This window comes from Carcharhinus amblyrhynchos, chromosome 8, assembly GCF_965287045.1.
Source record: "Carcharhinus amblyrhynchos chromosome 8, sCarAmb.v2.hapA, whole genome shotgun sequence".
Lineage (NCBI taxonomy): Eukaryota > Metazoa > Chordata > Chondrichthyes > Carcharhiniformes > Carcharhinidae > Carcharhinus > Carcharhinus amblyrhynchos.
Genome location: NC_137331.1, coordinates 50,716,814 through 50,730,629, shown reverse-complemented (window position 1 = coordinate 50,730,629; position 13,816 = coordinate 50,716,814). Strand labels below are relative to the sequence as shown.

At 40.9% G+C, this 13,816-nt stretch overlaps 1 protein-coding gene across 1 annotated transcript in view; it reads left to right on the top strand.

Moving 5' to 3' along the window:
• LOC145346371 (uncharacterized) overlaps positions 1–13,816 on the top strand; it is a 186,621-nt gene that overhangs the window by 95,959 nt on the left and 76,846 nt on the right. The window contains exon 9 of the mRNA XM_080193530.1: positions 12,772–12,939. Within this exon, the coding sequence (XP_080049656.1) occupies positions 12,772–12,939 (168 nt within the window). The remainder of the gene's footprint in view (positions 1–12,771; positions 12,940–13,816) is intronic.

The window sequence follows — 13,816 nt, the reverse complement described above, 5'->3', positions numbered from 1 at the left end:
TGATTTTATTTATGATAGTAACGCATCTGCCTGTTTTCAGATGCTTAAGTCCTTTTAATATCTAGGTCCTAGGCAAATGTAAGGCACAACTTTTCACAGTTTCAGGGTGAAGAATGAAATAAAACAGGGCTGTGTCTTAGTCCACACATTGTTTGGTACTTTGTTCTCAACAGGCCTGATTTTTACTTTTCCTTAAAGGCATGGAAGGAGTTAACCTGTATAAGATGGTAGGCTCTGTACAATCTGAAAGCAAAGAAAAAAAAGCACACTATAATCAAAGAACACCTCTATGCTGATGCTGCTACATAGCTCCCAAATGAAACTAAGCTACAAAGACTCATGAACTACCTCTCCCATTCTTGTAAAGTATCCTCCCTGACATCAAGAAAACCATGGTTATGCAACAGGGTGCCACATCTCTGCACATGGTTGCACTCAAATAACACCTTTCAGGAAGTAGTTAGCAAATTCTACTACCCTGGGTCCACAGTGACACAGTAAGAAGTCTCACAACACCAGGTTAAAGTCCAACAGATTTATTTGGTAGCAAAAGCCACTAGCTTTTGGAGCGCCCACTGCTCCTTCATCACCCTTCGTCAGGTGAGGAGCAGCGAGCACTCTGAAAGCTTGTGGCTTTTGCTACCAAATAAACCTGTTGGACTTTAACCTGGTGTTGTGAGACTTCTTACTGTGTTTACTCCAGTCCAATGCTGGCATCTTACATCATGTCCACGACGACAGACGATCTGTCTCTTGATGCAGAACTCGATACATGCATTGGGAAAGCTGCTTTAGCTGACTCACAAAATGTGCATGGAATAACTTCAAGCTGACTCTTTGGAGAAGATATATATTTATGAGGCCTGTATTCTGAGCACCGACTATATGGCTATGAAACAAGAATGACTTACAGCTATCAAGAAATAAGCTCAACAACTTTCATCTTTACTGTTTCAGCATATTCTGACATCTCATGGAAGGACAATATCACAAATGCTCCTGTGTTCTCAAAGTTCCCAAATACATTGGCACTCGTTAAGGAGAGCAGTTTCCCAGTCTTGGAGGGTGGAAGAAAGTAGCATACCTAAAGATTTCCTGTATGGGTGGTAACTGAAGCCAGATCATCAATAGAATGCCCAAAGCTCCGCGTCAAGAATACTTAATAGTGTAACATGAAGGCCCTAAATGTTGATTCTTGCACTTGGGAGACACTAGCCAGCAAGAGAGGAAAATGACGACTTCCCCTCCGGCCAGCATAAGCCATCTTTTTTTAGCATAACTCCACACCCACAATTTTCTCCTTCTGGAGAATAGTGAGGAAGGCTGTTTATCAGCCTGTTGAACTATGTTATGAATGCTCCTTCTGTGGCCAGCAAGTGCTGGCATTGGATTTGAATGCAGAGCTTCTTGAACAGAAGTAGGGACCAATCAATGGCTACAACAACTTGACAATAGCAACAACAGCCCACAACAACTGCATCAGAACTACTTCATATGTGGAACTTGTGGAAGAATCTCCCTGTCACAGATTAGCCTCTTCAGCCATCAGCAAGATTGTACCATTTGAAGCTACCCCATCCCCAATGAATTTTATTTGCTGCCATATCCATCATCTACATAAATAGAAGGGTGATGATGATGACAATTTGATCTAAGATATGCATAGGACCTCAAGTGCAATTTTAGATCCCAACTAAGTGGAGAATTTGCATTGCACACCAGGCCAGCTTTAACGGTGGTACAGCTGAAGAGAAGTTCAGTTTAAAATTATTTTGTGTGATCAGGAGAAAAAGGAATGCTTCTCTCAAATTCTCAAAGATAATGGGCTGCAGTGTTAAAATATATGAGGGCAAATTTTCCACAAGACTATAAGATATAGAAGCAGAATTAGGCCATTTGGCCATTGAGTCTGCTCCGCCATTCAATCATGACTAATCACTCCCATTCTCCCCCCTATCCCCATAACCCTTGATCCCCTTATTGATCAAGAAACTATCTATCTCTGTCTTAAAAACACTCAATGACCTGGCCTCCACAGCCCTCTGTGGCAACGAGTTCCACAAATTCACTACCCTCTGGCTGACTGGAGGGACTGCTCGACAGACTGGAGGGACTGATTGTGGACAAGTCCCCAGAACCGGATGGAATGCATCCAAGGGTTCTGAAGGAAATGGCGGAGGTGATAGTGGATAAGCCTTGGTGATTATTTTCCAAACGTCGCTGGATTTCGGGGAAGTGCCGGAAGATTGGAAAACGGCTAATGTTACACCATTGTTTAAGAAGGGTGGCAGGCAAAAGGTGGGGAATTATAGGCCGGTTAGTTTAACGTCTGTTGTAGGTAAAATGTTAGAATCCATGATCAAGGAGAAAATAGCGAGGCATCTTGAGGAGAATTGTTTGATAGAGCAGACGCAGCACGGTTTCGTTAAAGGGAAGTCGTGTCTGATGAATTTATTAGAGTTCTATGAGGATGTGTCTAGCGCGGTGGATAGAGGAGAGCCGGTGGATGTGGTCTTTCTTGATTTTCAGAAGGCGTTTGACAAGGTGCCTCACAAGAGGTTATTGCAGAAGGTCAGGGGGCATGGAGTTGGGGGTAGGGTGTTAGCGTGGATAAAGGATTGGCTGTCAAATAGGAGGCAGAGAGTGGGGGTTAATGGATGCTATTCGGATTGGCGGTTGGTGACTAGTGGAGTGCTCCAGGGGTCGGTGCTGGGGCCTCAGCTATTCACCATTTATATAGATGATCTGGAGGAGGGAACCGAGTGTATGGTGTCGAAATTTGCTGATGACACCAAGATTGATGGAACGGCAAATTGTGCAGAGGGTGTGGAGAGTCTGCAGAAGGATCTAGGTAGGCTGGGCGAATGGGCCAGGAACTGGCAAATGGAATTTAATGTTGGCAAATGTGAGGTTGTCCACTTTGGTAGGAATAATGGTAGGAAGGACTATTACTTACGTGGCGAAGAACTGCAGCATGCGACGGTGCAGAGGGACCTCGGGGTCCTTGTGCATGAGTCGCAAAAACCCAGCCTGCAGGTGCAGCAGGTGGTCAGGAAGGCAAATGGGATGCTGGCCTTCATAGCGAGGGGGATTGAATATAAAAGTAGGGAGGTCTTGCTGCAGCTGTATAGGGCACTGGTGAGGCTGCAGCTGGAGTACTGTGTGCAGTTTTGGTCGCCGCACTTATGCAAGGATATTTTGGTTTACTAGGCTGATTCCGGAGTTGAGGGGGTTGAACTATGAGGAGAGGCTGAATAAACTAGGTTTGTACTCGTTAGAGTTTAAAAGAATGAGGGGAGATCTCATTGAGACGTATAAGACGTTGAATGGGATGGATAGGATAGAGGTGGAGAGGCTCTTCCCGCTCAGAAAGGACAGTAGGACTAGAGGGCACAGCCTCAGGATAAAGGGGGGGCGGTTTAGAACGGAGTTGAGGAGGAACTTCTTCAATCAAAGGGTGGTGAATCTCTGGAATTCTCTGCCCGTTGAAGTGGTGGAGGCTGCCTCACTCAATATTTTTAAGACGCGGGTTGATAGGTTTTTGATAGGCAAGGGGATTGAGGGTTATGGGGAGAGGGTGGGAATGTGGAGCTGAGCCATGACAGATCAGCCATGATCTTGTTGAATGGCAGGGCAGGCTCGAGGGGCTAGATGGCCTACTCCTGCTCCTATTTCTTATGCTCTTATGAAGAAATTCCTCCTCATCTCTGTTTTAAAGGAGTGTCCCTTCACTCTGAGGTTGTGCCCTCAAGTTCTAGTCTCTAGTGAAAACTATTGGAACCTCTTCTCCACGTCCATTCTATCTAGACATCTCAGCATTCTGTAACTTTTTGATCCCCCCTTATCCTTCTAAACTCCATCGAGTATAGGCCCAAACTCCTCAACCGTTTCTTAAATGACAAACCCTTCCTTCCTGGGATGATTCTTGTGAAACTCCTCTGGTCCTCAAAAGCCTCAAATTTCAATCATGGGGGTGACCAATGAAAGCCCCTGTATGTAGAAGTGCCAGAACTTGAGGAGCTGCTCATTCAATCACAAACTGTTTCACTCCTGTGCTTGCTGCTGAAACATGAAAGAGAAACAGCTTGTGATTGGAGGAGCTGTGAGCAGTGGAAATGTGAGTAGCAGTGCATCAGCCTGCGCATTGGAGCGGCAGTGGTGGGAGAGGCTACAGTAGAGAGGCAGCTGGGAGAAGAGGTTATGAGTGGAAGAGGCCATGGTGGGGAATAGGAGAGGCTGCAGTTGGGGGGGGCGGGCGGACAGGCGAGCAAGGGGAGGGGGGTAGGCTAGGGAGGGGGAGACTAGGGAGAGCCATAGTGGAGAGAGTGGTAGCAAAGGTGCAAATAGTTTTAAAACTATCAACAAAGGAATATACTCAGTTAATTGAGAGTCACTGAGGCCAATGGCTTCCAGGGCTGAACAGCCAAACAGCCATGGTCCTGCTGCCATTTTCATTCAGCATAAGTAGCACCAGTGGGTGTAAAATCAATACATTTATATATAGTAAAAAAACTACTTAGGTAGATTTGATTTGTTTTAGCAAGATATTAGATTATTCATGATGTTGTTTTCATATAGCAGCTATTCGGGTGGGCATTGCATATTTTGGGTTTAGTTTGTCATAATGCTTCTCATTTATATTTGGTACAGATAACTGCATTAAATTATGGGTTATCAAAGTTGATGTTTTGAGAAATCAGTTGTGTATCAAACACAAAAAAAGAGTGGCTGGAATGCTGAGTCCTTTTGCCTGAGAATATTGACTGAATTTTCATTCAAGGGTGGGAAACAGGAGTCAGAGACTGATTCTGAATTCAAAAGTCACCCACCTGGGGGGAGGGTGGGGAGGTTATACATTGGAATTTCCATGGAGACAGCTTGTCTTTCCAGTTATGGGCGTCAGACAGACTCTTCAAGTTGGAGGGCAGATCAGAGGCCTTAAAAATTCCAACTTGAGAGGATCTATAGCATGCAAGAATTAACTGTGAAGGTTCTTCAACAGGGTGACACCTACACAGTGGCAGACAGATGGGGTCTCTAAGCCTGCCTGGAGTACTGACCTCCTAATCTGTGGCTGTGTGCCTATCTCCAGGCAGTTAAACAGTATGAACAATATCAGCCTCCACTTTCCAACACACACACAGCACCCCGGCACCCTCCAATCAACTAAGCCATCAAGTTAGGAAACTGGACACCAACTTGAAAATTCTAATTGGTTCCTTTAAGTGGGCTTAACGAGGCTCTTAATGATTGGCTGCCCACCTCATGGTAGCTCTGCTGTCCATGCTCCCACCTCAGCAAATATGACTGATGCCAGAAAGTGGGTCAGGAAATAGGCAGAATGTCCAAAATTGTCATTTTCATGCTCTGTCCACCACCTGACTTCAGCCAAGTCTATAAGTTCAGCCCTCTATCTAGTGCATGAACATGTGGCTTTTTCTTCAAAGTTTTCCAAGAAGGGATTAATAGAATATTTGTGCTCTATCCATGACATTGTAGTAGAAACATTATACTTATCTACAAAACTGAATTTTTAATAATGTCTCCATAATATACCTATGACTGTGTGGCCAAATTCCCCTCCAACTCGATTTTCAAGTTTGCTGACGACACCACCGTAATGGTTAATTGGATCAGGAATTGGCTAGCTGATAGAAGATAGAAGGTGGTGGTTGATGGAAAGTATTCGTCATGGAGTTCGGTTACAAGTGGTGTGCCTCAGGGATCTGTTTTGGGGCCACTGCTGTTTGTAATTTTTATAAATGATCTGGATGAGGGTATAGAAGGATGGATTAGTAAATTTGCTGATGACACCAAAGTCGGAGGAGTGGTAGATAGTGAAGAGGGGTGTCATCGTTTACAGAGAGACTTGGACAAGTTGCAGAGCTGGGCCGAGAGGTGGCAAATGGAGTTTAATGCGGGAAAGTGTGAGGTAATTCACTTTGGCAGGAATAACAAATGTGTAGAGTATAGGGCTAACGGTAGGACTCTGAATAGTGTTGACGAACAGAGGGATCTAGGTCCCTGAAAGTTGGAAATCAAGTCGATAAGGTTGTTAGGAAGGCATACGGTGTCTTGGTGTTTATTGGTAGGGGGATTGAATTTCGGAGCCGCAACATCATGTTGCAACTGTACAAAACTCTGGTGCGGCCGCACTTGGAGTATTGTGTACAGTTCTGGTCCCCACATTATAAGAAAGATGTGGAGGCATTGGAGAGGGTGCAGAGGAGGTTTACCAGGATGTTGCCTGGTATGGAGGGAAGGTCCTATGAGGAGAGGCTGAGGGATTTGAGGTTGTTTTCGTTAGAAAGAAGGAGGCTAAGAGGAGACCTTATTGAAACGTACAAGATGATTAGAGGTTTAGATAGGGTGGACAGTGATAGCCTTTTTCCTCGGATGGAGAAAGCTAGCACGAGGGGACATAGCTTTAAATTAAGGGGTGGTAGTTATAGGACGGATGTCAGAGGTAGGTTCTTTAGCCAGAGGGTGGTAAGGGTATGGAATGCCCTGCCTGCTGCAGTTGTAGATGTGCCAAGTTTGGGGGCGTTTAAGAGGTCCGTGGATAGGTTTATGGATGGAAAGGGAATGGTTTAGGTTAGAGGGTCATTGCTTTTTTCTTAATTGGTCGGCGCAACATCGAGGGCCAAAGGGCCTGTTCTGCGCTGTAACGTTCTATGTTCTAATGGGTCAGACCTCAAACAAAGTCAGTGTACAGGAATGAGATAGAGAATCTGGTGAATTAGTGTAGCAACGGTAATCTCTCCCTCAATGTCAACAAAATGAAGGAGATTGTCACTGACTCCAGGAATCGTAGTGGAGAACATGGGCCTGTCTACATCAATGGAGATGAAGTGGAAAGGGTCAAGAGCTTCAGGTTTTTAGGTGTCCAGATCACCAACTACCTGTCCTGGTGCCCCCCATGCTGACACGAAAGTTAAGAACGCCCACCAGTGCCTCTACTTTCTCAGAAGACTAAGGGAATTTGGCATGTCAGCTACGACTCTCACCAACCTTTACAGATGCACCATAGTCAGCATTCTTTCTGGCTATATCACAGTTTGGTATGGCTCCTGCTCTGCCCAAGACTGCAAAAAGCTACTGTAGGTCATGAATGTAGCCCAATCCATCTTGCAAACCAGCCTCCCATCCATTGACACTCTACATTTCCCACTGCCTCAGCAAAGCAGCCAGCATAATTAAGGACCCCACACACCCCAGACTCTACCAACTTCTTCCTTCAGGAAAAAGTTACAAAAGTCTGAGGTCACGAACCAACCAACTCAATAACAACTTCTTCCTTGTTGCTCAGGCTTTCGAATGGACTTACCTTGCATTAAGTTGATCTTTCTCTATGCTATAACTGTAACACAACATTCTGCACTCTCTTGTTTCCTTCTCTAGAATGGTATGCTCTGTCTGTATACCTTGCAAGAAACAATACTTTTCACTGTATGCTAATATGTGTGACAATAATAAATCAAATAATCATTTTTTAAATCTCTTGCTTTATTCTGTTCCTGTCTTAAGAAGTTGAATACCATTATTGCATTTTGTTATTGACTAGAAAAGGGTTTGGAAATCGTTATTTTGTACTGTCTTGATGTAACAATAAGTTGTCAAATGTAATGTCTTTCTATGATCTGTCAGCAGCATAATAAACACTATAGCTTGAAGGTTAAAGCAGATCAGTGAGGATTATCAGTAGCAGCTTTATTATGCCTAGGTATTTTTGCTATGGATAGGACCAAATAAGATGTTTTCTATAGGAAAATAGACTGTTCTGAATGTCCTTGACAATAGTGCCTTGATTTTCATTGTTGAAATCAATTAAATAATATGAGAATGCATCTTCTGAGAGATGGTCAGAAGGGATATGACCATATTAGGATTTGAAAGCCGCCACAAAAATGTATATCTATTTCAACTTGTTCAGCACTTCAGAACAAGAGGACCCAGCTGAGATTCAAAAGGGTTAAATTCAAAACTAATCTGCACAAACAATGTTTCAGTGAGCAAATGGTTCATCTGTGAAACAAACTCACTAGGGACAATGTGGAAGAAATAAATATTGACCAATTGAAATGCAAATTAGGTTTACTTCAGATAATAACATTTTGGGATAAACTGTGTCAGTAATTTGAGATATAACCTGTGCTGAATGTAACTTGGGAAAAATAGCTGAATTTGGATCTATGGTTCCCCAAACACACTCTTACAATGGTTTTCCTCACTTTATATCTGGGTTTGTTTTAGACTATTTGGTAAAGATTGATTGTTAAGACCAATCAAGAACATAATTTTAATTTGTCATGCAACCAAATACCCAGAATAATAGGTGAACCAGATGCACTTTGGTCTTTTTATCATCTAACAACTCCTAAGCTCGTATGAGTACCCCGTTAAATTGTTCTTCCAAATGCCATTTCCAATCAATGCTGCTGGGCAGATCCAGTACATGGACTACCTCTGTGATTTCTATAGAAAATGACATCAAAACATTGTAGAATTCAGAGTTGAATACTTCTGTGACATTCCAGCCTACTTTTGGCAGGCACCAGGAGTGCTCGAGTGAAAGCCCAAACAAAATGGCAGCAGGCAGGATCAGGGCAGTTTGTGTGTCACCATAATATTTGGGCTACTATCACTTCATTACCACTTGGTGGAGTTTAGGATTGGGGCTGTATATCCATGCATGTATATCAGTATGTTATATTTATTAAATGTTGCAGTCTGCAAGCAGTCTGTGATCAGCAGTCTTCAGTATTCACAATATTGTTGTGGAAAAATAGCTTCAGTATCTATTTTACAAATTTTAAAAGCAAATTCTTATTACTAATATTATTCATTCATTGGTATATTTTGGACAACACTAATTTATTTTTGTTTCAAAACTCCTAATATCAATGCATTATAGTTTAATACTTTTTCTTCAACAAAAGTATGTGCATAATGTAGCACCTTGTTAGTTTTAGACAGTTTATGAAAGTGCGTCACAATTAGATTGGGTTTTATAATATACCCTTTCAGGGATCTACAATGAGGCACCTCTGTCAACCTTCATTCTATTCACAGCTCTGGCAGCTGTTTGAAACAAAAGAAGCTACATTTAAGTAATCAAAATATCAGTATTGCTTGGCCATTTACAGTTCCCTATCAAGACATAGAAAAAAAATGTTAATTTTAGAAGATTTATTTTATGACCTGTAATTACTGTCATTAAGAAAGCTCTGGAGACTAACATGGAGCTTTGACTGAAATTTAGCTTGACACATTCCATAATTAATGCTGAATTAACATGCTACATTATGTGCTAGATAAAATTATTTTCCTTGCAGCTAGAGCCACAGTTGAAAGCATGAGCTCTGAATGGTGATGCTGACTAACATACAATGTTTCAAAAACCTGAACCAAGTATATATATTCATTTAGAAGCAAAAAAAATTAAAAATCCAGAAATGTCTTTAACAAGAATGGAAAAGGTACACAAAGCAGCTACATGAGTCTTTAAATGTAACTGCAACAAATAATCTTATTAACTGCATAAATACATTATTTCAAAAGATTTATTTGCAATTACATGCTATGTATAAATGACATAATAAAATACAACATAATATATATATTTTAACACTTAAGAAGATGAATAAAGACAATACTGTGGATTGCAGCATATATATTGAACTTTGAAGTCTCCAAAAACAGAGGTTGACCTATACACAAATATAAAATGTAAATGCCCAGTGTGTGTGGGTGGTTGCCATTTAAAAATATGAAAATACATATTCATATATTCATCTTAATTTATGTATATTGTTGAATGAATAAAGCTACTCTTAACCATAATCAAAGCGCTTTAAAACATCAAATTTATTGTCTTTGGCACCAACACAAAGAGTTCAGCAAATTGATTCGGAGTCATTCCTGCTATGGCATCATCATGACGATCCCACTCTGGATCCAATTAGACACTATTGCTTTCTGAATCATCCCTCCACAACAAATCATCTTCCCCTCAATGCATTGAATTGAATATTCCACATTTTTCTGAACAATCTGCTGACACTTTGCCAGAAATTGATAATGAAAGACACAAAACACCAAGAGGAGCAGTGCACATACTTCTAGTCTTTGAGAAAGCATTTTCAGTCAACTGTCTACTGACTCCATTTGACATGAACATGATCCTTCAATGGCTGATAGAGGCATGCATTGAAAGGTTGAACTCCTAATGTGGGTGTTATTTCTTCACTGCCACCTCTTAGTCTCATTGTTACATGGCATCTGCACATGTTCCTCACTAATAAGCTACACTTTTTGTATAGGTCACTAGGACATCTATTCCACAAATTATCAAGCCATAACTTCATCTCATCCTCATCCATCCAACTGTTGCCATGGACATGCGCAAAAACTCCTGTAGAAAACTTATTGATCGACAAAATTTTATATATGAAACTCACCACAGACTTTGATTTTGTTCCCTCAATTATGTGTACCACTGTGAATCTTGTCTCCTCATGTCCTGTGATTTTCACTTAGATATGTTTTCAAACCTTTCCACTTCATTTTTCGGCTGCCGGTCATATTAAAATTCTTGGATGTTTCATTCATGTTGTCTATGTGACTTAATGGGTATTCTTGTTTTTTCCATTGTCTGATGATGAACTGCAAATGGTTGTTGTAGCATTAAGGTGTCTTGATAGTCTTAAGAAATCTTGGCCTTGTTGCATTCCATACACTAGCTTTTGATATAAAATCTTTGGTGGATTCAGTTAACCCACTTTAATGCATATATATGCATTACATTTCTGGTGACAGTCTTCAATTTTCAAGGGTCTATTCCAACACGTGCATCCCAAGATCTCAAGCTAATCTTTCTCTACACCTTAGCTATGACTGTAACACAAGATTTTGCATCCTCTCCTTTCCTTCTCGATAAATGGTGTGCTTTGTCTGTATAGTGTGCAAGAAACAATACCTTTCACTGCATACTAATACATGTGGTGATAATAAATCAAATCAAAGATCAGGCAGGTGTCTGGTTTCTGTTCTGATGGCAGATTTGGGCTTGGGCATCTTTTTCAGGGCAGATTCCTCTTCCATTCTCACCAGTTTTTTCATGAATACTGAATTTCCTCACTACAGCACAGTTAATTGAAAAGTTAGCAAATGTTATAACTTTTTGCATGAAAGCAGCTTTGTACTTTATCCCTTTTGGTGGGACCCATTTCTGGTCATGATCCATCATGCACAGTCTGCATGGGTATGTCTTAAACTCCCATGCATCTCCTTTGCAACATAGCCCATTTCATCTGTTTGATCCTGTGTGCCAACTTGCAGGGCTTTCACTCCAGAAACGTGCATTTCTGGTGCAAAAAATTGTGGCTGACTACTAATGCGAATCTATCATTTTGTGACTGAAAGGGAGAGGTGCAGTTTGACTTGTGTGCTGAATATATGAAAAAACATGATTTTTGGTGCCCAAAAAATGGGACTGCCTAACATGCCGAATCAACCACACTCTGCAATCTATGATATTTTATCCAAGATAAAATAACAGTTGGCAATAGCAATCATGTTTGTTCATGCAAAGATTTCTGAATGCAATGGGTAGTATTAGCCCCATGCATTACAAATAATAGGGAAGTTTCATCTCTGCACATTTTGATATTAATTGGATTATCTTTTTTTAAATTTGCATGAGTTTCAAATGTGAGGTCAAATGAGACAATCTTATGCAAAATTCACTTTTTAGTCTTAAGTTGCAAGTTCTTATGTTCCCAAATGACCTTACGTTGTATATGTACGTATTCATTCTCAAGTCTGCCTAGAAGTAGGTATTAATGTCAGTTTTGTATTAGTTACATGAGCGTGATTTGCAATTCTTTAAGAATATGGCAAATGAAACTTTTTGCCTCATAATGATTCTTTGGCTAGAATGCCAAAGAAAAAAATAACAATAGAGTCAAAACTCCAGCAGGCCCAGACAATAGCATGTGAGGCAGAGCAAATCCCATTGCCTTCCAACTGAACAATGCTCATCCCATTGCAAATTGTGTGAAGAACATTCATTTCATCAAATGCCTACAGTGCAGAAGAGGCTATTCGGCCCATCGAGTCTGCACCGAGTCTTTGACAGAATATCTTGCATAGGCCCACCACCACCCTATCCCCGTAACCCCACACATTTACCATGCCTAATCCCCCCTCCCTCAACCCACACATCTTTGGACTGTGGGAAGAAACTGGAACACCTGGAGGAAGCCCACACGAACAAGGGGAGAATGTGCAAACTCCACACAGTTACCTGAAGCTAGAGTTGAACCTGTGTCCCTGGAGCTGTGAGACAGCGGTGCTAACTACTGTGCCACTATGCAGCCCCTTTGGGAAAGGCCCCTTTAATTTGCCCTAAAAAAGCTTTTGCCTGCCTGGAAAGACCTAAGTGAAAGATCTTTAGCACCAAGAGGAACCACAATGCTGACAGCTTGTTAAGTGCCTTCAAAAGTAGTTGCATGTAGGTGTCAAATCTGACAGGCTCCCTTCCCGCAGGACATCACTGAACTAGTTATTTTTTAGCATAAAAATGCAGCAAGTTTCAGGTGCCAAATTACAAATGACTCTATTTATTGAATTCAATTTGACAGCTTACTATTTGAACTCATAATATATATATTATATATATTGTATAACATTACCATATCATACTGCCATAACAATAGTATTCAATCAGAAAGAGAACTTTGATTAGTCTGTTAATTATTCGCTCTTCAGGTACAAGAAAATGAAGAGAGACTAACAGAACTCAGTACTCAATTGAATCAAGCATTGAAAAAGAACAAGGAAAATGTCAAAGATTTGACTGCTAAAGATGAGCAATTGATTATGCATGAAAGGGAGCTGGCTGTCCTAAACGAGAAGCTCCAAGATAACATGAGGGAGGTATGGTTGTGATAACACTATTTACCAATCTAACAGTATATTATAGTGTTTGTAATTCAGTGAATAATGCTATGTATCCTTTGAAGCTGATAAATCAATATTATTCCTCTGAGTAACTCAATAGTCTACATGCTCTTACTATACCCTAATAATTACTATGGATTGCACAGAGAATCACTTGTTAAAGCGACGTAGCATCGCTATTTATTTCCATCTAAGTGTAGGGGATAATTCTGTACTCTCAAGGGAAACATAGGTTAGAGCTAAATGTAGATGCAATTCATGATCGTCACTCTCTGCTGGAATAACTCCCTACTGTGAGCCAAGGCTTGCAGAATTATTCTTTTAACTGTTGCCCACAGTTAATGACTCCTATATCGTTTACTATTTTTCCTCATCTGTCCCTGGGTAACATCACCAATAAGCAGAGGGTCAACTTTCATAGTTATGCTGCCAGCGCTATCTCTCATCATTTACTACTTTTCAATCCTTTGTGCTGTCAGGCAGCCTACCTAACATGAAGCAATGGATGAGCTGATATTCCTCAGAAAAACTAAAGTCACCTTATTCAGCTACTTCCAAAATCTCCACCTACTTACCGCTGACTCCCTCTCTATTCTGTATCACTTATTCAAGCTGAATTAGAATATGTGAAACTTCAGTGTTCTATTTGATCCAGAGCTTAATTTCAAACTTCCATTTCTATCCAGTACCAAAATTGCTTACTCATTTTAAGAATATGTATTTTGTGATGTTATAGGCAAAGACTGCAGACCTGCATTTCTGCTAATCACAAGGTCAACATCAATCAAACATTTGAAGTTTTGTTATGGGTTAGATGAACATGTATTAAATTTTCAACTGATCTGAGTCAGTA